This window comes from Magnolia sinica, chromosome 15, assembly GCF_029962835.1.
Source record: "Magnolia sinica isolate HGM2019 chromosome 15, MsV1, whole genome shotgun sequence".
Classification (NCBI taxonomy): domain Eukaryota; kingdom Viridiplantae; phylum Streptophyta; class Magnoliopsida; order Magnoliales; family Magnoliaceae; genus Magnolia; species Magnolia sinica.
In genome coordinates, this window is record NC_080587.1 from 7131349 (window position 1) to 7157593 (window position 26245).

The window sequence follows — 26245 nt, forward strand, 5'->3', positions numbered from 1 at the left end:
CAATTCGAATCTACGTTAAAATTATTATTCTTGCTACTATTTTACCTGTAAGATTTAGATATAATTCATTTTTTTTAAATTGTTTTAAAATAATCATAAAAAATGAGTAAACGTTATGGGTATAATAAACATCATTATAGGCCATGTAATTTTGATCACATTTGAGCCGTTGGTACAACTCAGAGCTCGAGGCAACATCTCCGCTCGTCTTTGCACGAGCCTCCGGTAACGCGTGCAGAATATGCAGAGAGCACCTTTTCTTTTCCCATGAGGACATCGACAGGAGACTCTACAGCCTCCTAAATCCCGATGCAATGGGGCGTATCTTTTCTCCATCTAGACCATCCGTATTGTCAAGTGTATTGTGGATTGAGGACCACTTTGTTTTCTCCTATATCATATGCTTCTAACCGTTCATTCGTTTTTCCTATTCTTTAATACAAAACGTCTCAAGCATTTCATGGCTAGATTCCTCTGCCCTGAAGATTTCTATATATCCAAAATGTTTGGCTTGAATAGTAATATCAACGGTCTAGATCAGCTACCCATGGGTCTCACTCCAAGAAATGGTTGCGTCAGTACAGCAATTGACATTCTGGTGCGTCCATACTCTCCCATTCTTAGAGTAGGTGTATTAAATGCTAAAGTACGTGTGAAGCATTGTATTTCAAATCAAAATCTGACGATATCGTGTGCATGCATGCACGCCCATACCAACTATCGTGCATATACTTCTATCATGACCGTCCAATGCATTTATCCCACTGTATTTAGAAAGATGAAACGTGTTGATTGGATTATGTTAATGTAGGACATGTCTTTGCTGAGTTCTAATCGTATATTTACTGACCAAGAATGGATGCTGTGAAAGTACGGTGCACTAGTTTTTTTGGGTAAGGCCATCAACGGCGAGGACACAACGTACGTACTTCTCCTCTGGTACGGTCGTGATACGTGTACATATGGAGTGTTGGGGTATGAAGGCTTATGAATTCCATTCTCTTGCAGAGCACGGTATAGTTCTTCGAATCGAAATCTCCACGGGGTGCGTTCTTTTCTATCATTACCTAGATTAGCTCTCATGAAGTTGCTTTTTCCGGACGCGGTTACGTTGATTCCATCTCTGTGGGGTTTAAAGTGATGTAAGTGTTTTATCCATGCCGTTCATCGCTTATCTCAGATCATTTTAAGATGTGATAAAAAATATTAAGCAGATCCACGGCTCCAGTGGACCACATCAAAGGAAGCTACAGTGATAATGACTCTCACCATTGAAACCTTTCAAAAGGCAACCATAACGTTTTTTTCACCATCCAACCTATTGATAAGGTCATGTAGACATGGATGAAGTGAAAACACGGATATCAGCTTGATCCAAAACTTCTCCGGCTCCCAAGAAGTTTTTAATGGTGGAAGTTAAATCCTAACTTTGTGGTCCACTTAAGCGCTGGACCTACCTCATTTTTCGTATCATATATTAAAATGATCTGAGAAAAGTTATGAACGGCAGGAATAAAATACTTAAACCACTTTAGGCCCCACAGAGCCCTGTTCGGACGGATTCAGTCTGGGTCGGGGTAGGACGCAATCCTCGTCCGCTTTTTCCGTGGAGTGGAAACGAAAACATTGGAATTGGTTCCACATGTTACTTTCGGTGTAAGTGGAATTGAAAGAATCAAGAGAAAAGGAGAAAGAGAGCACATGAAAAGCATCAAAAGGCTATCAATTCTATTACTTCTCTGAAAACATCAATGCAGCAAGCTACCTTCGTTGATAACGCAGGTTACTTTTAACTGCTCGTATATCAATAGAAAAGAGAGTTTCCTTTCAGAGAACAATCCAATATCCACAGTAGACATGGATGTAAGGCACATACATCATGGTGGGCCCCACAATCACGGATCCACCAACTTTGATGGATCTAGGGTCCACCCAAGCCGTGTCCCCATCAACCAGATGAGCTGACCATGCAGGGACCACCGCAGTTGGGAGATGAAAATATCCTGCTAAATGGATGGTACCTTGCCTCTTTCCTCCTGAAATTTTGGACATGGCATGATGACTCACGTACACTTTTTTATTTCCTTTTTCCGATCAAGATGGTACACTAGAACTGAACCTCCACATGCATGTTGAGTACCGGAATAGAGACTTTGCAAGTAACAACATTTCAGATAAATGCATGGCATAAATCTGGGGTTCATTTGGGATTACCCGATGCGGAAGTTGCATTTGTTCATCAAAACTTGAACTCCACTGTTCAAGCCAAGGAGTGTCCGTGTGTCACTTTGATGGCCTGTTTGCAGTTAGTTTCTGCCATTTTTGTGGCATCTAACAGTTTGGAGTGGATTTCATATAATCATCAGATAGGCCCTTGTGGATGTCTTTCTCCTAACTATTTTCTATGGCTTTGGCCATAATATGGGATTACACATCTAATAGTTAAAGTAGATCTTACATATACATTTTGATAGGCCTGTAAAAAGTCAAGAGTGTGCTTAGTGTAATTTTTTTTTTAATATATGTATTTTTTATTTTTATTTTTATGGACCACTATAGTGTAGTGTGTGAAAAACACTCAGCTCATTAGATTAGATATGTAATCCGAGGCAAGGCCCAAGACCACAAAAACAATGCTACCCTTGTCATTTATATGGCCTTCCAATGGAAACAACTTGCACATGAACATGTACCCTTGATTTTTGTAGGCCCATAATGAGATTATAGAAAATCCAATCTAACCATTGGATACCATACCAAATTTAGGAATAGTGTCCAAAATTCAGGTCCATCAGTGATTCAAGTGGGCCAAACTAAGAAAAACAACTTGATGGGTGAGTATTGTATTGTACACTTTTTTCAATCATACGGTTCACCTAAATCAGATATGGGGTTGATTATTTTGTCCCGAGCCTAACATGAGATAGCGCACTTGATGGCTGGGGTAGATTTCACACAGCAAAAGCCCACCTGAGGCACCATCTCTTTGCTCACCAGTTCCTATTAATAAAATCTAGCTTTAACAGTATTTTATTTTTTAATTAGCTTAAAGTAATCGAGACTGCCATCAACACTGCAGGACCCACCACAATTGGGAGGAGAAAATATGTTACTAGCTGCAAGACACCACACCTCTTATTCCGGGAATTTCATACATTCAACTGCTGCATTGTTTTTGCTGATCCGTGCGGTCCACAAGATGCACAGATTGGATCACCAAATGTATGTGGAGTACCAACATTTCAGATATATGCATGGCAAAAATCTCAAGGTTCTAAACACACGTTTATAAATTGAATAATAGGATCATGCCCTTATGTCAATTCAGGTGGGGGCCCCACATCTCCATCTCTGATTCTGCACAAGAAAGCAGCGTTTTAACCCCTTACTCACAATTATACTAAGTTTCAAAAAAGAAAAACAAATGAACTATGGTTGTGATCAAGTCAGAAAAATGCAACTCCCTTTGTACAAACTTGATGTAGAAGGCATGTGGCCCGCCAAAATTGAGATTAAGGTGGTAATTTCGTGGGAACCCCTAAATTCTTGAAACCTGTTATTTTTCAGAAGTAACATTGTTTTAACATTCTGATACAAATTCTTGCTGACGTAGAGAATTCAACTTCCCTAATATTGTTTTAACAAAAGCAAGGAGAAATGCTTCTGCCTTTGGAAAGGCCATGCAGCTGACAATAATGATAATGTGGAACGGAAGGTAATGAAATTTTGTTAAAAAAAAAAATGGCAGAAAAAGGAGTCAACAAAGAAGGATAGAAAAAAGCTCATGGAAAACATCAAGAGGCTGCCAATGCTGTTGCTTTGTAACATCAACATGGTGGGCCACCTTCCTTGACAATGAGGAATACTTTTGACTGCTCATATTTCATGTTGGCTATAACATACAGAGTTTATTCTGTGGGACCCACTGTGATGTATATGTATTTTCTATGCCATACATCTGTTTTACCAGTTCATTTTAGGATATTAGCCAGAAATTGAAGTATATCCAAAGCTCAAGTGGGTCACACCACAGGAAACAGTGGGAATTCAATGCCTATGGTTGAAAACTTTTTGAGGGTCACAGAAGTTTTGGATTAAGCTGATATTTCTGTTTTACCTTCATCCATATCTGTGTAACCTTATGAACAGGTTGGATGATAGATAAACATAACTGTGGGCCTTTGGAAGGTTTCAACATTGGGTGTCATTTTCTCCATTACTGTTTCCTGTGGAGTGGCCCACTTATGTTTTGGATATGCTTCAGTTTTGGGCTAATTCCCTAAAACAATATGGTAAAATGGATAGCTGGTGTGGATAAGATACATACATCACGGTAGGCCCTACAGCAGTTTGCGTCCAAATATATTTCAATAGGAAAGAAAGCTCTCCCTCACATACTCTACAAATTGTGTACGCTTCAATCTCCACCGTAGATATCTATGGTGACCGTGATTGCGACTGGTATCTTGATGGGACTATCTTGTTTGATTTTTCGGTCATGTGTTTGGTGATGGGACACAATTAGAGGTACCACCACAAATATGTATGCTTCATCTCATGTGCCCTGCAGATATGGGTCCCACCCCAAAAGCCTCAATGATTAAACAATACTAGCAATTTCATCTACATCTATATCTGTTCAACATAAATGGGTCCCACCCCAAAATGCTCAATTCACACTAATTTCTATGGTTTGGTCCACTTGATCATTGGGTGTACCTTATTTTTTAGTTCATACTAAAAAATTATCTGAAAAAATAGATAAACAATGTAAATATAACACATACATCATACTGGTGCCTACAAAACTTTGCCACGTCAACCTAATTTTCTTATGCGACGCAACTGGAGAACGGATTGGCCACTCCCCCAGCTACCAGCCCCCTGGGTTGGTGGTCGGTGCTTTGTGGTACCCACCATGTTGTATGTGTTTCATCGATTCCGTTCATTCATTTTTACAGATTATTTTAGGGCTTTGTCACGAAAATGATAGGAATATAAATCTAAGGTGGACCACACCACAAGAAAACAATAGTGATTGGATATCCACCATTAAAATCCTCCTAAGGCCCATTGTACTGTTTATTTGACATCCAATCTATTAATTAGGTCATAAAGACCCAGATTAAGGGAAAAACCAAAGATCAGTTTGATCCAAAACTTTTATGGTCCCCAAAAAGTTTTTAATGGTCTATGTTCATTCAACACAGTTTCCTGTAATGTGATACAGTGTAGATTGGTATATATCTTATTTTGGTCTCATACCATAAAATGATGTAGAAAAATAGATGGACGACATGGATGAAACACATAAATCATGGTGGGCCCACAAAGCAACGACCATCAGCCATTGGCTGGTGGCAGGGGAGTAGCCCATCCGTTTCGGTCCAGAGCAGCAGCAGTGACACCTTTACTAATGCTTCGGGAGTGGATTAGGTGCGGCCGGCCTCACCTAATATGGTTTGTCCCTAACCAAGGGATCCACCTTAATGCATGTATTGTATATCTATACCATCCATCCATTTTCCCAAGTACTTTACGACCATGAACCCAAAAATTAAGCTGATCAAAGTGGGCCCTAAGATGGTTTAACAGCGAGTGTCATTATCACCACTGCTTCCATTGGTGTGATCCACTTTAGCTTTGGATTTTCTCTATTTTTGGGAATTTACTCTAAAATAATATGAAAAGATAAATATACGGTGTGGATAAAACTCGTAGACCACGGCGGCCCCTCAGAGTCCGTGCCCATTCCTAGCCAGGGATGGGTAGGGTCAGTACATAATCCACGTTCTTGGGCAGCGATGAAGCGTCTGTTTACAATGGACGCGGGGCCAAAGCCATCTCCATGAACTTCCTTCGTCGGCAAGCTAGGTGGGGCCCAAAAATGAGCCAGATCTAAAACTCATGTGGGCCGTACGGATGGAAACAGTAAGTGGTGGAATTCCTCTCAGTTGAAACTTTCCTAGGTTCACCATGATGTAATATATGCCATCCATATGGTTCATGAGGTCATTCCTACCGAGATGAACTGAAATTATAAAAACATTAGTATGATCCAAAACTTTTGTGGCTGCTTGAATGTTTCAATGGCAGAAGCTCAATCCTCACCTTTTCCTCTAGTGTGGCCCACTCGAGGTTTGGATCGATATCGTTGTTGGGTCCATGGCGTAACATGATCTAGAAAAACTGATGGTGATATAGATTTATCATAAACATCGCGTTGGGCCCCACCTAGCTTACCGTTGCAATTGAAGGCAATAACATAAGGGGGAGAGAGCCTTAATAAAGGAGAGAGGGATTAAATGAAGACAGATAGAAGGATGAGAAAGCTTGTTTTAAAAGAAAAGAATATTTAGAGAAGTTGAACACTTGTGATTTATTTGGTAAATTAACCATATGTATAACAAATCTGGTCTGTTCAACAGTTATGGTCCCTTATAAGAATGTGAATCATATAAAATTATTATTTTTCTGTAATTAACAGTATGATATTTTTGTACGAGAAGAGTGGCGGTTGTTAGAAATTCAGTCCAATAATTCAGAACAATTTAGATTTCAAATGGTTAAGATCATAAAATAAATTTTAACAAATAAAATTTTATTAATATGCCTTATTTGATAAACAGACTAGATATATGACACATATTCCTATAATACCTATATAAAACTTAATGTCATGTACCCTCCAATTACATGTAAATAAAAAGAGGTGTTTTTTAATTTAATGTATGGCTAGTTGGACTAATTTGAATTGTCTAACTAGTTGCATGATGGTTCTATGCTGAGCTGTGTGGGCCCCACCGTGATGCATGTAGAACATCTACACTGTGAATTTTATGAGTCCCCTTTAAATTATAGGATATCAAAAAATTAGCCATATACGGAACTTAAGTGGGCCATACCATCTAAAATCATGTGAAGACATGCATAAAACATATAAAAGCACTTGGTGGGGCCCACCTGAAATTTGGATGTGTCTGAAACTTGGTTTGACCCCTCATCCAAGTGGTACACAGATAATGGATGGGCTGGATTTTTGAACCACATCTCTGTAGGCCCAACAAATGTTTATAAATGTTTTAATGGGCGGGTATTGCCTATCAACTTTTGTATGTGGTGTGGCCCACACAAGTCATAAATTGAATTGATTTTTAAGCCTGAGATCCACCATGGAATGGTGCATCTAACTAATGAGGTAGATGTTCGACACGCATAACGGTGGGGCCCACACAACTCGAGCTCATGGGAAGTTCCCATGAGGTCGAATGCAAAGAACCATTTCCCATATATATATATATATATAAGAAAATCACTGAAAAATTCTCCAATTCTTCACATGTTCATGAACACACGTGGAGTTATTTGATTCTCTGGTGGCTTGTGGCCCTTGAAACCCAGGCACTATAAAATAAGTACATGTGGCATATATAAACTCAAAACACACTGACTAAATTGTAGAAGCAATATCTCTAAGTTAAGAGTCCAAATATCAGATTGGATGAACAATCCTAACCTTTGATTGGTGGTCACTTGTTAATTTGTTGAAATAAGACCATTGGATATTTTTCATTTTTCACCATCAGATTGCCAAGTAATCGTAATTTATTTATTTTTTTGCTCATGGTACATCTAAGGTAGATTCTATTATTTGAATGGTTTACTTTGACTTCCTTGTATTCCAAGTGTGCAATCTGTAAGTGCCTGCATATGATCCATCACGCTCTGCCAGAGTATAGAAGTTTCTCTCTCGTTTTAAGGCACTCACACGGCAGGAGTATTCCCTTGCTAGACTCAATGGACTTTTGAAAGGTATTCGTCAATGACATGTGTGGCCCACCTGCCACGTAAGCATGTTTGATTTTGAGATTACCACATATTCTTTGGGGGCCATGCAATAAACATCCCATGTCTTAGCTCAGTTTCAAGCAAGAGCATTGACCCAAAGTCATAAAAAGATGGCGTCAATGACTATGGGTCAATCTAATAAGGCCCTAGTGGGTATTTCCCTAACCGTGGGGCCTACCTTGATGTGTGTTGTATATCCACACCATCCATCAGTTTTTCCAGCTCATTTTAAGGCATGGTATCAAAAAACAAAGGAGATCCAAATATATATTTCAATAGGAAAGGAAGCTCTCCCTCAATGCATGGTGACTGTGATTGAAACTGGCCGCTTGATGGGGTCATCTTGTTTGATTTTTTGGTTATTTGTTTGGTGATAAAAAGCCTCAATGATCAAACAATCCTAATAGTTTCATATGTAGCCTCTTTCTATTCAACATAAATGGGTAATCGTGATCCTGTTTCTGATGCAGAACTATGGACAATCGATTATACGGCTAGTAATGTCTGGTTACCTAGTACATAAATAATGGTCCAAAGAAACTCACAACAATTTAAAGAGTGATCCAGAGAATCATTAACCCTGTGGGGCCCAACAAAGTTAGGAGATGAGAACATCTTGTTATCTAAATGACACCACTCAACTCCTGAAGTAATTATGTATAAGAGAACACGATCTCCAAATTCTAATGCATAATTACTGATAACTAAAATGAGATAAACTAATTTTTAGTCTACCAAACAAGGCCCCAAGTTCTACATACATATCCTTGTAATTGGAACAAACGTTCTGTTTGGGTGTGATTAATCTAGGAAAAGGTTTCACAAAAAAAAAAAAAAAAAAAAAAATGATCCATGGGCCCACCAAAATTGGTATTGAGACTTAACCTGGGATCCTCTAAATTCTTGAGACCTGTAATCTGCCATCAGCCCACTAAACTTGCAATTCTTGTTGGAGCTATTTTGAATTGGCAAATTTCAAAGTACAAGTATGAAAAAAAGATTAAATAGAGAGATTAACAATTAAAAAAAAAAAAAAAGTAAATACAATGGCCAATCAATTACTTAACATAAACATAGCACATGAAACTCATATAATTACTTGTAACAAGCATAACAGTCAGACTACGGATCTGTTTTACATGCATTCCAAAATACATACAATCTCTATTTCTGCCTCTACTTAAACATCCATTTATAATTTAGCCTTCTAAACTCAACATAAAAATAGAGCTACAAACAGCTAGTAAAGTGATCATTGCTTCCTGAAACTTACTCATGAAGCATATCAGCTGATAAACTTGCAAGCAATGAGGACCATCCATGCTTGATCTGAAGAATCCCGTTTGAACACCAGATTTCCCACCCTTGACATAGAATTTGAGAGGCCTATTGCTTCATTTTCAATTTGGAGCCTGCCCTTACCTCAGAAGGTCTACTGCTTGATTGGGCCTGCATGGCTCATGGGTGGATCATCTGGTATGTTAATCTTATAAGCCCTATGGTGATAGGCAATTGTATAAATATCACATCAATTGGAAAATCCTATCCGTCTGAGTAAGAGCCTCCAAGCAAACGGGTGACGACAAAAATCAGCCATTTTTTATACAAACTGTATAAATATCACATTCAACAGAGAAAATTGGGCAGCTAGGATTCTCCTATCCACATGTTTTTTGTACAATCACCCACAAACAGTAGGTGTGTGTATATGCTGGTCTTCATGATCTGACTGCAACTGAAATAGGGTAGAATGGATTCTCCGTCTTCTGTACAATCACCCACAACGGTAGGGGCGAGCAGATGGATGGTGGTCTTGATGATTTGTCCATGCAGTCTAGTGGGCCACATCCATGAATGTATGAAGCCAAAGAGCCTCAATTGCAATGTAGACAACCTTTACTTCGACTTGCATCCCCCTTTCCCTCAAATACTTGAACATGGAAGGGACGAAAGGTATCAGGTCTGGCTTCTCTAATCCAAGCTATTGTATCAGATGGAAGTTTCATCGAATCTGTTCATAGAATGGTATTTTGTTGGAAGGTGCAAAATTGTAGCTGGGTCATCGATAGGAAGATTGGAGATCAAGATTCAACATGTATCTGAAACTTCAAGTACGTGGCATCTCTGCAACATAACAGTAACTTTCGATTAAATATTTTACCCCCAAACTATGAATGAATTAGTCATTATTCATGTAAACTAAGAAAACCATGTATGTACCGTTGAGCCATTGAAAAGTTGAGATCTTCACTAGCTCCCATATATTGCCATGATTAGTTAACTGCCAACAGTGATGTCTCTGTAGATGCTGCTAAACATTTCAGAACTATTTCTACTAATATTACCATTTGAGTTACTATAAAATCAAAACCAATAGATCCTATAGCCTTGATGGGAAGGAATGATGCATATCTTTGTATAAATAGATTGTTCTCCATTTTGATTATGGAGAATCTAATACAAGGAGATGCAAAGGCTCACAAATATATTATCATCATAATCTTTTTAGCCTTTGTCCCAGTGCGAGCTATAGCATACAGATCTTGAAAACAAAGAAAGCAGAATTACCTAGTGTTCTCGATGTGAATAAAGAGATTTCATCAGAGATTCTTCCATTACTCTGAATTGGGCTGCACTATTGACATTTCCTGACACGGTTCAACAGCTGCCAAAATAAATAAATTAAAGTTAAAATTAAAAATGCAATACCATGCAAAGTTTCATTATTCTGTTCTCATGCCAAGTAGATAAGGGATGGTCGGTAAAAAACACTTCATGCTCACACAAACATGTAGGCTACAAGTGTTCTACAAGTGTTCGCTTGTATGCATGAAATACAAACACAAACAATGCCACAACTCTGAAGACCAAGAAACTATAGCTATAGACAAAACTCCACCTCAATCTATACTTCTCATCTGTGACCATTTCTTGCAAAAGCTGTAACCAATTTTGCAAATCCTGCACATATCAATGATGCTATAACTGTTAACTGAGCTTCTAGAGAATGTTATGTTTACAATACATCAGTAGATACATTCCCATGAACATACCCCAGTTCTTTGGCTGTTGTGGAGATATTACATAAATAAAGTAAACATAGGATTGAAAACACTAGCAAGTGGATAGAAATTTTACATTTGAAGGAGTTAGTCCTTCTTGTGGATGCATTTCTACAGAGGACAAATATAAGGACCCTCACGTGTGCCAGTGTGGCATATGCATATGAGATCCATTCCATTCATGAGGTCTACCCATTGATGAAAGTGTCCCAGCGTAAAAGTTCGGCCAGTCCACTAATTTGGTGAATTAGTGGTCCACTCATGTACCATTAGTTATCATCTTATCAATCTTTTAAGCATCCACTTTCTCAATATAAGTGTGGCTCACCTGATGAATGGGCAAAACTGATAATAAGTGAAGACACATTCATCATGAGGCCAGTGTGATGAAGGGCTTGGATCACCAACATGTGTTTCAAGTTTTGACTTTCCGTGAGACAGTTGTATTGGGCATCTGCAGATGCATGCCTGCAAGTGGCATGCCTCTTGGGTTAGTGATTAAATATAACTCTACCTTTCATCAGAAAAAAGATTTTACATTAATCTTGTGATCCTACCTTCTGAATGATTTCTGCAGAATTGCCAGTCAAGAGATCCACACAACCACAACATTAGGCAAGGAATCATAAGGGAAAATAAGAAGCAAAGGACTATATAAAACACACCAACATATGTATACTCCTGATGGTCAAGAAAGCACAATCTTGATCTTATTTTCAGAATTCTATCATTCCTGTTGCAAGTAACTGAAAATATTTCAATATTCATGAATGCATTTCATTGGACAATTAAATGATAACAATTATGTTGCTTGTTGCAAATAAGATAAACACGTCACCTTTTTGCACTTTCTCGGGTACTTGATCCCCGAATATCAAGGACTACTCAAATCACTGAAAGAAGACAACCATAAAAGAGTAAAAAGAGTAAGCATTCCATTAGAACAAATCTTACACATTTTTAAAAATACAGGATTTAAAGAGGGCCAGTCAATATAACCAGAAAGCAATGTTGCGACACTGCAACATCAACATGCATATGTATACCTATTTTGGACATGGACAGCAGTGTGTTTTTGTTTTGGACAAGGAAATAAGTAGAAACAAGGTCCTGGAAAACCCACCACTCCCACATATCTGTGCAGATGTATAATGACATATGAAAGTTGTTTTATTAGAAATAGCTCATATAAGATCAATTTGGAACCAAGAATAGATATCCTAATAAAAACAAGCTGATAGACATCCACAGTTATCGCCACATTGGCGTGCATATTGTGTTTTGTGTGTGTGTGTGTGTGTGTGTGTGTGTGTGTGTGTCTGTGCGTGGAGAAGAGAGCATGATATTTCACCAATATACATTTTACCAAAAAGTAAAGAAACGTCTCTACCATGGCATTTAATAATGCATGTCAATAAGAGTATGTTTTTAAAACATATATTCTCTCTTGGTTCCAAACACCATATACATAAGAAACAGGAAAATGTATTCTAGTAGCAAAACTATGACCTAAACAAAATGTATATAAACGTTGCCAGAAATGGGTGTCAAATAATGCAGGTTTCTAGAAAATATAAACATACATATTTTTAAAATAATCAAAATGAAAGGAAACCCTGAACACTAATGAAGTATGGGTAGATAGAGGATTGGTTGATACTAAAAACTTCTATATGGGAAAAAAAAAGAAGTTTCCCTATAACTAGTCAAGATCTTGAAGGATCCTTCCATGGTGGGGCTCAATAAACAAATCATTTCGGATAACTAAGCCATGGACACCACTTTTACAAGCTAATGATCCGAGTATTCTCCTGAGTTAATTAGTAAAACTCAAGATATTCTCTGGCAATATTTTTCTTTTCCTTTTTGATAAAATGAGAAAATATATACTAATGAACAGCTTGGATCTCGCACATATGTGACTTGAATCTCTGCCTCTTCCGTCTGCCTGCACACGAATCGCCTTAGCATTTATCTATAGTTTTACTTTGCATGTGGTAGAAAAGATCATCTAACTGAAATCCATATAGGCCTTGCCAGAAGACTGCCTTCCAGCAGACATAACAGAACTTGGGAAGCTTGATGAGATTTTTCAATCGGATGGATGCCAACAGGGACAAAAAGGTCACGTTCGATGAGTTTAAATCTGCAGAGAGATAGTTCCTCCAAGATGTAGTACTCTCCTCCTTGTGGCCATAGGTGAGAAAGCTCTGCAAAGACATGTCCATAAGATAGATGGTCACCAAGGATATCTAATAGGCCTGTTGAACATATATAACAAGCATTTTATTTTGGTTACAACTCACATTGGGTGTGGGCAGCATTGCCATAGATTCAACTTTTCATGTACAAATAAGCTTGTTCATAGATGCTTCTATCCTTGGTGTTGACATTCACCAGCTATTGTTGCTTCTCATCTAAGGCATTCTAAGTGTCCGGTTCCTGCATGATGATATATCAACACTTGAACAACTTGGTGAGTCAGTTCAATATTAGATAAATATAAGAGAACTTACACATGTCATTAAAAAATGCAATTCGAATGGAAGTTCCTGGCATTAATGCTCCAATTGCAACCAAGCATGGAATATGAGAATAGGACAAAAAGATGAAGAGAGAATGAAATTGGTACCCAATGCAAGTCAAGAGAGCTTTCTTCAATGTGGAAAGATCTTTCTATGGTCATTCTCCATTGTGGGGATGCTGGCTGTCCTCGGACAATCATTGCTTCCCTCTTTTGGCCCATTCCTTTAATATTAGAACAGAGAGATGGATGCCTGATGTGGCTCACCAACATCATATCATATTTTTTGCTCATCATCAGCTGCGTATACAATGCCTCATTTACTTCATCAGTCAACTCAACCAAAACACATTTTGGGAAACTATCTTCATAATAAAGAAAAATACAAGAAAAGAATGCCAATTTTTGTCATAGATGCCTTGGATGTGAATTAGGCAAACTATAGCAATCTGATGGAATGTAAAAGGTAAGATTAAAATCTTGTATTCAAATACATTGTAGAAAAGATAAACCATGACTATAGAAGGGTGCTACTGTGCTTCTTGCACTCAAAACAGGGGAACCTTCTCTCTTTTTTCTTTTTCTTTTTTTAAAAAACAAAGGAGTGATCAACTTTTTGTTTTTTTGTTTTGGTTTACAGAGAAATGCTCTCTGCTGAGTATAGAAACACCTAGCAAACATGTTTCTGTATTATGTTCATAAACAGCCCATACAATGAATACAATTAGATGAACACTGCTCGAGGTGCACAGGAAGCAAAGCATGATAGGTAAAGGCACACTATGCTAATGCTCATGCCCAAAAATCATACTAGCCTACTATATAGGCAGGCCACACTTGTATGAGAAAAATGGACCATTGGAAAAAATGACCAGTGGTCCATATTCAATGTACATGCACGGCTTATCTGATGAGTCGACCAGCCTAATGTTTGTGTTAGTGCTTGATGATAGTGTTCCCTACCAGATGAATGCCCATGTCTATAACACATACCCTAAGTTGGCATGCGTGCTACGGCCAACCTACATCCATCACACATGACTGGCCAAGAAGTTAACTGCATAACAAGAAAAAAAAAATGAAATAATAAGACATTTAACCTTATTTAGGAGAAAAGTTATGGCTCCATAAAAAGCAATGCAACAAAATAGTGTCGATGTATCTATGAAAATATCTTACTCATGAAGGAAAAAGGAATTTTGGGAGCAGACCGAACCTTTTGCATTGTTCATTTTGCCTTTATTGTTATGAGTGGGAGGAGAGGAAAGCTTCATGGAAGAATGATGCAGCTCACTCACATCTTTGTACTGTCATGTAGATCAACAGTAGTTCAGGGGTCCCTCCTGATCTCTCCTCCTTTCCCCTCCCCTAAGCTGCATGCCCAGTTTATAGCTCGGTTCTTTCTTCAAAAAAATTCAAGCTATCTTGCAAAATAAATAAGAATATATCAGTAGTAGACATGTACCATCAGAACCAAAGTCAGATAATGCTAACGACTAGCCCTTCTTTCATAAAGTCAAAGTATTATAATAGATATGTTAAATGATAAATGCATCACTATGGCTAAAAACTGTAACAAGTTGTGAAGAAGAAAGGATAAAGATGTCAGCCAAGCATGAAGCCTCTGTTAACAAATAACAAAAACCATGCATGTATTTGATGTTGATCAAGGCTCACATGCCAAATTAACCTTTTTTTTCATTTTAATTGTGCATTAGATATCCACCAACCAGTCACTTAGGACATCAGACATCAGTTCCATATAGTTTATGGTTTATCACACATCTAAAGTAGGGCCTACAATTTGGATGATTTGATTTTGAGTCATACATGCATAAGAACCATCACACTCGTGCTATATTATGACCATTTTTCTCACAAAACAAACCCAAGTGACAAATAGCATATACAATTGTAAGCATAGTTCTAAAGGCAGTATTGGTAAAATCATATATTATAAAGCAAAGATAAGGATGAACAAGAAGTGATGCTTACAATTGGATGGCTATCCAATCTGAATATCTGGGATGTGTGCTATCTTGTGCCAATCGTCACCTTTCTTCTTCTTGCATCGCTTCTATAAATGGGGACAGCCAGAGATTTGTAGACATTCAAAGTTTGTTAAGTCGCAACCTGGATGGCAAACACTCCACTTACATTGGTTGCACCACATTTGTAACACAAAAATAAAAAGCTTGCAAAGAAAATAAATATTGATTGACATTCAATGTAAGCTTGTTTCTCACCTGATAAGCAGGCCGGCCTGATTTTTAGTTCAACCACCATGCTGCCCTTTGCACGTTCTCCTACAACTGTACAAGGATAGCACATGTGCTGCTAGGCCCCTTCTTCATCTCATTTGCTTGAGTCCCACTTTCATTCCTTGATTAAATTATGGTGCTTAAATGTTCTGTTTGCCAAACAAATCAGCCAACCATAGAAAGCAATTCAGTAACCATACAACACATCTAACAAAAAAGGAGGTGGTTGACAACGCCCTAACAGAATATATATATATGCTATGTACAGGTTTTCAATTTGCATAAATAGACCCATAGTTCTTTGGAATTTACTTCATTATATGGTAGGTATGTATAATCAAGATAAGTGTACTATTGAATAAAAACATCCTTCAATGTATGATTGTTGAGCTTGCAATTTTGGATCATCCAACAACCTCTACAAGGATGATCTGCTTGCCTGTTTGGATTGGTGGAATCCAAAAATGTATGTGCAGAAAAGGAGTTTTCCGCTGATGTGATGTTTTCCGCTGATTGTGCCAATAAAGTGACATCTTGGGAATTATTTTCCTTTCCAAAATTTTCCTTGAAAAAGGTATTTTCTTTTTCCTCCAAAAACCTTGATAATCCAATTTTCCATACTTTCTAAGAAACAATATCATTTTTAATTAGACCATTGATCATTTCACATTTCCTTAAAAATCATAAAGATTAAAAGAAACAACCTTTTCATAATTCTTTTATAGGTGTTTCCTTGTTTATGTATTCATGAGATGAGACATTTTCCTTTTCCAATTTATATTTTAGATTCCACCAAATTCAAACAGGTCATAAAATACAACTTCTAGCTATAAAACCATGATTGACCTACATGATAATATGATCAAATCATATAAAATAAAAAATAGTGAATTCAAGCATCGTAGAACCTACATGTGTGTGTATTATATCGAGGGTGTGAAATAGATGAATCCCACCATAATGTTCTACAAACAATAAATCATGAGTGTAACTATTGGACGCGTTGGATGTGATCCGCAGGAGTGGATTAGGTGTTACCTGGGTAACACTTTATTGGGTGTTACCCTTACCATGTGGGGCCCAACTTGATGAATACATTGTATATCCACGCTGCCTGTCCGTTGTTTCATCTCATTTTAGGACGTCATCCCAAAATTTAAGTAGATCCAAGTCTCTGGTGGACCACACCACTGTAAAAAGTGGCGAATGACCATTAAAAACTTATTGAAAGCTACAAAGTTTTGGATCAATCTGATCTTTGTATTTTTCCCTTCATACAAGTCTGATTGACCTTAACAACAGGTTGGATTGAAAATAAACATTACGGATCTGCTTATATGGGCTTGGGAAGTTTTTGATGGTGGGTGTTCAATCACCACTGTTTCCTGTGGTGTGGTCCACCTGAGATTTGGATCTACTAATTAATTTTTTGGATTACTTCCTAAAATGGGCGGGAAAATGGATGGATAGATTGGATATAGAACACATCATGAAGGTGGGCTCCACAGTAAGGGTAACCCATCCATTAAGTTGTTATCCGGGTAACACCTAATCCGCGGCTAACACAGATAGGGTTGAGTGAATGAAGTACTACTTACAATTGGAAGAAGAGGTAGGAAGGAGAGCGTTGATGCATTTCCTCTTCAACTCCAGCAGACGTCCACACCATTCGCCTTCTCTCCGGAATCGAGATTTGGGATATCCAATTTCAATATATGGGATGTGTGATATGTAGTGCCAATCCTTGCCTTTATCCTTCTTGCATCGCTTCTCTAATTGGGGACAGCTTATGATTGTTAGACGTTCCAGATTTGTTAGGAGTTGCAACCCGGATGGCAAACACTCCAATTTATCACAATTCCAAATTTCCAAATATCGAAGCGAGGAGAGGTTTCCAATCCACTCCGGCAGAGCCGTTAGACTTGGCCAACCCCCGATTTGTAGGTGTTGCAGGTTTGTTAGGAGTTGCAACCCTGATGGCAAACACGTCAATTTATCACAACCTATAAACTCCAAACGTCGAAGCGAGGACAGGTTTCCTATCCACTCCGGCGGAGTCATTCCATTGATTGATAGAGCTTCCAGTGTTGTGACATGTCGTAGCCCTTCCGGCAAACATGTCAACTTCTCACAGCTCCAGATGTTGAGTATTCGAAGGGAAGTAAGATGTTGCATATCCTCTGGTAAATATGCCAGCTCCGGACAATTATAAATGAGCAAGTCTTGTAAGGCAGTGAGGTGTTGCAGTCCCCCTATCAAACTCGTTAAGCTTTGACACGTGTCGATGTTTAGACGATTAAGAGAGCTCAAGCCTTGTAGTCTCAAGGACGTTAGACCATTGCAGTTATGAAAATGCAGCCGATGGAGAGAGGTGAGGTTTTGTAACTCCTCTGGCAACAATGCCAGCTCATCACACCCATAAATAGACGGAGACTTTAGAGCAGCAAGGTTTCCAAGCTCCCTAGATACAGACTCTAGCTTTGGGCATTCCCTAATACTTATGCTCGAGAGATGGGTATGGTTTTCAAACAACCCATCTGGCAGCGACCTTAGCTCCCTGAAACCTTGAACCTCGAGGGAAGAAAGTGAGGATAGGTTTCCCACTGAACCTAACAACATCTCATTACCATCCGTCAATTCCAATTCTTTTAGAGATGGCAGGCATGGAAGTGTTGTTAACTTTGGACATCCCCAGACAGTTAATCGGTTAAGGCAGGGGAGTACTCTTCCATTGGATCCTGACCACTCCTCTAAATTAGGCATATCTTGGATGGTGAGTTCTTTCAGTGATGGGAATGCCTCTGTGACATCGTCGCCATAGAAATGCTTTCCAATAGACTTCACAGCATCCATTCCACGTATCACAAGAACCTTCAGGAATGGCAAGTGGCTGAGCGGGGGGAGCTGTTCGCATCTTCTGCAATTAATCACTGAAACTTGAATCAGATTTGGAAGCGATGAAGAACACATCCAATAGGGAAATCTGACACCCATGTACTCTTCCACAGTCAACCTTTTGAGATTTCGATGTGGTCGGAGACCTTCAAGGGTTTGCTCGACATTTCCTTCCAACTGAAGATCAATATCCTGACCCCATGAAAAGCGTAACATACAAAGGTTTGGCTTATTCTTCAAGTTTGCTTCCTGGGCATCTGCTGCACACATCACATTCTCGAGGTTTCGAATAGTCAAGTTTCCTCCAAGGTTTAGACCTTGCAGCTCTCTTATATCACATCCGTTATCCTTACCTACTATGAATATTGTCAAGGTCTGAAGGAACTTTAATTCTCCCATATTAGCTGGCATATGGGTCAATTTATTATTATACGCATCTATTTCAAGATGTCTTAGGCTAGTCATTTTGCTCATGTCCCTGGGTAATTCTGCAAGATCAAAACACCCCGAGAGTATCAAGGTTTGCAAATGGTGAAGGGTGCTAATGGATTCATGAAGGGCTCGTATTCGACGACAAGAGATGTTGAGGTATCTTACATGCTTCAAACTGCTAATTGAAACCAACATCTCCGTAGTGACACGCGCTAAACTTAAATCTAACACCCGTAAGCACATGAAATGTGTTAAAAGATTACGAGGGATGCTAAAAGTCTGTCTTCCACCCAGAAGCAGTGCTCGCAAATGGTTTGCTTTCCTTGAGGCCTTTGGGACTGTTAGGACCCATTCATAATGCTCACCCAACATGAACAAACGGCGATGTATGTCGGGGATACTCACTGCATTCTTCACCTGTACAACTGAACATTCGTTCCCTGCAACAGAGCATGCAAGATCATGCACAAGGTCATGCATCTTGCACCATAATATATTCCCATCTTCATCTTTCTCAACATCCTGAAAGAAGGACCGCCATAATAGATTATTGAAATACTCTCCCCCGATATCTTCCATTTGTTTACTTCCATCAGATGGTTGAATGAAACCTTCTGCCATCCATAATAGGATTAGTTTCTTCTTATCGATTATATGATCTTTCGGAAATATTGAGCAGTATGCAAAGCATTGCTTCAAATGTGATGGAAGATGAAAATAACTCAATCTCAGAGCAGGTAAAATGCCACTCTCTTCTTCAGGTATATTCCAAATTTCACTTTCTTTGACAAACAGCCACTCTCTTTCATCTGTTTTAAAGCGCATCAAGCCGCCCAATGCCTTCGCTGCCAAAGGGACGCCCCCGCACTTCTTTACAATTTCCTTCGCATGCATTACGAGGTTTGGAGGTTCTTGTCTTCCATGCCCAAAGGCTCGCTGCATGAACAGAGACAAACAATCATCCTCTGAGAGTCTTGGCAAATGGTGCGGAGGGAGAGTGCCCATGATCGAAGCAACTTTTTCACTACGGGTAGTTACTATGATTTTACTACCCCTCGCACCTCCTCTGAGAAATTGTTTCAACTGATCCCAGTTCTCGGGATTTTCATCCCACACGTCATCCAACACAAGTAAAAACTTCTTCCCACGTAGCTTTTCTTGGAGGCGGCGCTGCAGTAAATCCAATTCTAGGAGATCATGTTTCCCATCCGTAGCAGACTCTAAAATTGTTTTTATTAGCCTCCTCACTTCGAAGTCATTCGAAACACAGACCCACATTCTCAGCTCGAAATGCTTTGCTACCCTCTCGTCATTGTAAGCGAATTGAGCAAGTGTGGTCTTCCCAAGGCCCCCCATACCGACTATGGGGATGATCGAGACATCTTCTTGAGTACTGACATGAATCAACGACTCTACTATTTTCTCCTTCTCTTCGTCTCTACCATAAACTTCTGACTCAATCACAAAAGAGGCGGTTTGTAGTCTCCCTTCAGTATTGCCTGGCCGATCTACAACTCCCTCTCTCAAATGGAACTTCAACCTCTCCGCTGCAATCCCATCTAATCTCTCCCCAATTTCCTTTATCCTACTCCCCATCCTCAGGAAAAATACAAGTGAGTTTGGAAAAGAAAAGAAGTTGCGTACCCGATTCACCGTAGCAGACTGAGTCCTCACTTTCCGCCGAAAAGCTTCTATTGCAAACTCATCTATCAAGTCATCTGCAACATAGGTTGCGTCCTTAAGCTTCTTTAGCCAATTCTTCACTGCCTCGTTCTTCACTTGCTGCTCCTCTGCATCTTGAAGCACCGCATGGATCGTTGACAACGTGCTCTCGAGCTTCCCCAACTCTTTCTTGACACCCCACGCTGATCCAAACTCTTGCAGAAGTAGAGAATTCAAGTTCCCCAATACTGTTTTAACAAAAGCAGAGAGAATTGCTTCTGCCGCCATCTTTTCTTGGTATTGCAGAGATGCTGAAGAACTCAAAATGGTGATAATGTAGAATGGAAGATAATGAAACTGTGAACTATGTGCTATTTTTCATGAAGTGGGAGGAGTTACCAGGGAAGGATAAAGAAAGAACAAGGAAAGCATCGAGAAGCTGCCAGTGCTGTTATTTTCATAACATGAATGTGGTGGGCCACCTTCGTTGACAATGCGGGATACTTGTTACTGCTCATATTTAAGTGGGAAAGGAATCTCTCCCTCAAGGACGGCTCAAATTGCGTTCACTATAATCTCCACCACAGACATTGCAACTGTCAATAAATGGGCCCATCTGGTTTGGTTTTTGTGCCATGGATTTGGTGATGGAACACAGTTAGAGGTACCACCATAGACATGCATGCTTCATCTCATGTGCGCCGTCAGGGAATGGGCCATGACCCAAAAGCTTCAATGATCAAATAATCCATTATCCAGCCTCTCCTTAACATAAATGGGTAATTGTCTTGCATGTGGCACATCTGTGGTGATTAAGATTGTTGGTTTGGTGGGCCACTATGTAGAGGTCCTAATTGGGTGATACGTGTAATTTTTCACTTAAGGAAGCTGCTGGTGATTTTCTCAAGTGGTGACTTGATGATCTTGACAAAATCTCATTCTATTTGCATTTTTTTCTTAAAGGAAGTTGCTGGTGATTTCTTTAAAGTATGCTCAAAAGGGCACGTTGACTTGACTTGCTGTCCTTTACTTGAAAGTATGAACGATCAAAATACCTCAAAAATCTCCCTTCCGTGATTCCTAGTCCACTTGCAACAATTTAAATAATGAGCTAGATAGCCATTAACCCCACGGGGCCCGGCCCACCGCAGTTGGGAGATGAAAATATCTTCCTAGCTGGATGAAACCACACCTTTGCCTCCTGCTGTTTCTAACATCACATAATGACTTTTACACATTTCTTGCCGATCGGTGCATTCCACCAGATGGACAGACTAGATCAATGCATGCATGTCAAGTAATTGAACAAAGACCTTGCAAGTTCCAACATTTCCAATAGATGAATGGCACCAGTGCCCAAGTCCAGGGGGCCCATCATGTTTTAATTACAAAATTTACTCTGCTAATTAAATTTTATGCTTGATGTTAAGTCTTGAGGTTAAAATAAATAAATAAATAAATCAACTAGATCGACAAATCAGATGGGCCACACCACATGGAATAATGTAAATGGGATGTAAACCATATATAGGTTTGTTTGTGGGCCACCATGTGGTATATCTTTCATCAACCCCGTTAATCAGGTTCACATTTCAAGGAATCTCTCTCTCAAATTGTGTTCAATCCAATCTCCACCATAGATATGCATGTCATCTTGATCGCAACTGGTTACTTGATGGGGGGCAATCTGGTTAGGTTTTCTTGCCATGAGTTTGGGACACAATTTAAGGTATCACCATAGATATGTATGGTTCAACTCAGGTTCCATCCCAAGGATTGGGCCATGGCCCAACTCTCTTCAGCATAAACAGCTAATTGTCTTAAATGTGGCACATAAATCTGGGTGGGGCCCACTGTTTTGTTTGTGAGAAATCTACTCCGTCCATACATTTTTTGAGATCATATTAGGTTACAAGGACAAAAATGAGCCGGATCCAATACTCAAGTGTGCTGAAAACATGAGGATTGAACATCCACGGTTGAAATATTTGTGGGGCCATAGAAGTTTTGAATCAAGCTAATACTCACGTTTTCAGCTCATCCCAGTAGGAATGGCGTTATGAACAGTATGGATGGCATTTAAACATCACTATCGACTCCAAGGAGGTTTCAAAGGTAGAAATTTCCCTACCCACCTTTTCCCTTAGTGTGGCCCACTTGAGTCTTGGATCTTACTAACCGTTGGCTTTAAAGTCCTAAAATTAGCTCGCAAAATGGATGGACAAGGTGGATTTGTCACGAAAACCACGGTGGACCCCACCCAGTTTTCAGCCTAGGAACTTCCGGCAACGGCTTTGGTAGGAAATCCGCGTCCCTTGACTACCGGCGCGGTGGGCCCCACAGTCAAGAATCCACCTAAGCCATGTCCATTGTGCCTTTTTATCTTTTAGGAAGTTGCTGAAGATTTTCTGGAAGTTTGGCTGGCCTAAAAGGACGTGTTCTTGACTTGACTTGGGGACCTTTGCATGAAAGGATAAACTTTTTTTTTTTTTAGAACTTAGAAAATTAAATTTTAAAATAAATGAATAAAAAAAAAAAACTACCTTCCCATCTAGGTACATAAATAATGGTCTAATTGCAACAATTCAAGTAGTGGTACAAGCAGCAACCAACCTGTAGGGCCCACCGAAGTTGGGAAATGAAAATATCTTGCTAGCTGCTGGCTCCTAAAATATCTCATACTTGTGATGACTACTATACATTTTTGTCCATCAGCATGGTCCACCAGATGGACAGATTGGATCACCCCATGCACATTTAGCACCGGAACAAGGACCTTGTAAGTTACAACATTTGGGATAGATGCCACCACCTGAACCATTCACTCATACATTTAGGAACAAGCCATGGTGTAATAATCACACTAGTCGGATGATCCTAACCCTTTGAATGGAGCCAATTTGCTAACAACCATCCATTGTTTACTAGCGATAATTCACATTGTTAGAATCATCAAATTGAAGTGTTCCTTTAAGATTATAATAAATAAAAAGTGGGATCCATCCACTAAATGTTTCAAGAAGATGATTGGACCTATTTTGTTTCTCCAATTAATTTGGACTGTCCACTGTCCATTTTCATGCTATTAATTGGACACTTAGAATCTCCTGATTTTGCACCATGGCTTGCTCATAATTGTATGAATGAATGAATAGTTTGGATCAACAATATGTCAATATTGCTAACACCTGAAGATGTTAGCAAACCCTAATTTATAATTATTATGTATTGAGTTGAGTCTTTTAGACTCGATTGGGTTGAAAAATGAATTCTTGTCAATTTTATTTTTATATTTTAATGCAAAATTAACGTAATTTTCACATCAAAATTATTTACTATTTAAAATTAATTCATTATTTCCATCCCACCTAACCTAACCAAAGAAAACATGATACAAAAAGGGTTGGCAATGAAACTGGATGGCTTCAAGCATAACCATCAATTAGTTGTCCAAGGGCCCTGACTCGGTCAGACTATTCTCAAGTTTTGAACTACAGGTGACAATGTATTGGGTCAACAGACCCGAGCTGCTCCTAATGAAGGTGGGACTAAGCCAAATGGGTATGGGTCTGAGTAGGGTTGAACCATATCCAATCTGACCTAACTCAGCCATATAAAAAACCAATGGGCTGGGCCAACATTTATGCATGTGACACATCTGCCGCATGTGCAACATGGTTGGTACCCTAAATATTCATTCACATTTACATGCAACACCTCCGTGCTAGGTGGTGTTGGCTCTGTGAGGCCCACCGTGGTGTTTTTCTTTTTTTTTTTTTCATCCACGCCGTCCATCCGTTTTTCCAGCTCATTCTGGGAGAGGAGCCAAAAAATAAAGCGGATTCAACGTTCAAATGTACCACACCACAGGAAACGGGAAACAACCGCAGTTGAAACCTTCGTAGGGCCCACCAAAATGTTTATATTTCATCCAACCTGTTGATAAGGTCACACTGACATGAATGAAGGGAAAGCACAAATATCAGCTAAATCCAAAACTTCTATGGTCCAAGGAAGTTTTTAACGGTGGGCGTTCAGTCTCTACGAGTTCCAATGGTATCGTTCACTTGAGCTTTTGACCTGCTTCAGTTTTTAGCTCACGCGTTAAAATGAGCTGAAAAAATTGATGGACGGTGTGGATAAAACACAAATGTCACGGTGGGCCCCAGAACGCCCAAGTCCACCCAGCTCGGTGGCATTGGGGTCACCAACCAATCCGCTTTATGATCGGTCCTTCAGTCCAATAGTCGTAGTGATGGATGGATCCTAACCATCGAACTGGCTTCTATCAAATGGATGGTTGATACAAAATGGTAAATGCTCCCTATTCCGTGGGATAGTTAAGATCATCAAACCAATGGGGATATTTTATCTGTGCTACGCCCACAACGGGATTCAATTTGAACGGACCAGATTATCGGACACGCGTGCCCATTGTTCGGTGGACAAACCACCATCATTCTTGAACGGGTGCTGAACTATCACCGTACATGAGACATGGACACGTCACCCATGCCCAATAAATATTGAAGAACTGATCACCTGCAGACAGGGGTATCAGAACTTTTGGTACAATACCGTCTTTCACGGCAACAGGCCACTCGTGCAGGACATCAGTACCATCAATGCGGTATGGCCCACCTCCAAGATCACGGAAGCAGATTGCGTGGAAGCTATGCGGACCAACCGTGATGTCTGTGAGAAATCCACTCCGCCCATCCGTTTGTAGACTTAACTTGCTGACTTTTGCTTGAAAGTATGAATGATCAAAATACCCTGAAAATCACCCTTTCTGTGATCCCTGGTCTACTTGCAACAATTTAAATAGTAAGCCGGACAGCCATCAGGCCCCCGACTCAGCTGAAAGTATCTTCCTAGCTGAATGGAACCACACCTTTGCCCTTCTGCAATTCCTGACGTCACATAATGTCTGCTACACATTTCTTTGCCAATTGGTGCGGTCCACCAGATGGTCGGATTGGTTCAATGCATGCATGTGGAGTGGTTGAACAAGGAACTTGCAAGTTCCAACACTTAGTAATAGATGAATGGCACCAGTTGTTGGAAATTATACAGATTAATGTATTTCTGCATAATGTGAAAATCGAAAAGTGTAAAATAATCAGAAATCAGGACAGGCTGAAGCACGTCTGAAACGCTGTCCTTAAAGCGTTATTTTCCCCTACTCAAGTGAATTGAGTATGCTGATAGGTTACAGGCAAACAACTTCTAGGATACGACGAGCCTGGTGTGGGTCTGCGTTCAGCAAACACGAAGGCCCACCAAATAGAACTCAATTACACACTTTCTGGTAGTATTACAGTATAAAGGAAAAAATCTCAAGAGAAGAAGAAAAGAAGAGAAAAAGTAGTTTCGATTTCTGCACAGGGCAGTTCAAATCTTCAACCACTGGTTCAGTTGAACCGTCCTAGACCACACTGTTGGTCTGTTCTTCAAGCTAAGGTTTAAGCCTTGCTACGTTGCTGGAAACACTAGAATATATGAGTAAAGAGGGGTTGGCTGTCTTAGTTCGTATGAGTTTGCTGGAGTGAGTTGAGATG

The 26245-nt window shown here is 39.5% G+C and overlaps 1 protein-coding gene and 2 long non-coding RNA genes across 6 annotated transcripts; all 3 read right to left on the minus strand.

The window, feature by feature from the left end:
- Window positions 1-8885: 8885 nt before the first annotated feature.
- LOC131227537 (uncharacterized) lies at window positions 8886-11757 on the minus strand. Of its 2 annotated transcripts, none has more exons than XR_009162344.1 (6): window positions 11562-11757; window positions 11239-11378; window positions 10748-10809; window positions 10417-10513; window positions 10069-10147; window positions 8886-9972 (listed from the first exon to the last, which is right to left on the minus strand). It is a non-coding gene; the product is annotated as an uncharacterized LOC131227537 (long non-coding RNA). The 2 variants fall into 2 exon arrangements; XR_009162343.1 differs by having other exon boundaries at window positions 11468-11757.
- Window positions 11758-12503: 746 nt separating this feature from the next.
- Window positions 12504-18032, minus strand: LOC131227539 (uncharacterized). 3 transcript variants are annotated; one of them, XR_009162347.1, is made up of 8 exons: window positions 17294-18032; window positions 15681-15844; window positions 15430-15567; window positions 14614-14854; window positions 14428-14491; window positions 13543-13734; window positions 13217-13352; window positions 12504-13120 (listed from the first exon to the last, which is right to left on the minus strand). It is a non-coding gene; the product is annotated as an uncharacterized LOC131227539 (long non-coding RNA). The 3 variants fall into 3 exon arrangements; XR_009162346.1 differs by having other exon boundaries at window positions 14614-14858; XR_009162348.1 differs by lacking the exon at window positions 14428-14491 and having other exon boundaries at window positions 14651-14858.
- A 7-nt stretch (window positions 18033-18039) lies between these two features.
- Window positions 18040-21096, minus strand: LOC131228133 (putative disease resistance protein RGA4). Its single transcript, XM_058223965.1, has 2 exons — window positions 18169-21096; window positions 18040-18085 (listed from the first exon to the last, which is right to left on the minus strand). The coding sequence occupies exons 1-2, from the start codon at window positions 20970-20972 to the stop codon at window positions 18040-18042; spliced, it is 2850 nt and encodes a 949-aa protein (XP_058079948.1). The 5' UTR covers window positions 20973-21096.
- Window positions 21097-26245: the final 5149 nt, after the last annotated feature.

Bases quoted from the DNA above. Each gene is read 5' to 3' on its own strand.
- LOC131228133 (XM_058223965.1), bottom strand. From the start codon at position 20,972: ATGGCGGCAGAAGCAATTCTCTCTGCTTTTGTTAAAACAGTATTGGGG. The intron at 18,086-18,168 runs GTCTGTATCTAG...CATTGTTGCCAG, and splicing joins AGGGAATGCCCAAAGCTAGA to AGGAGTTACAAAACCTCACC.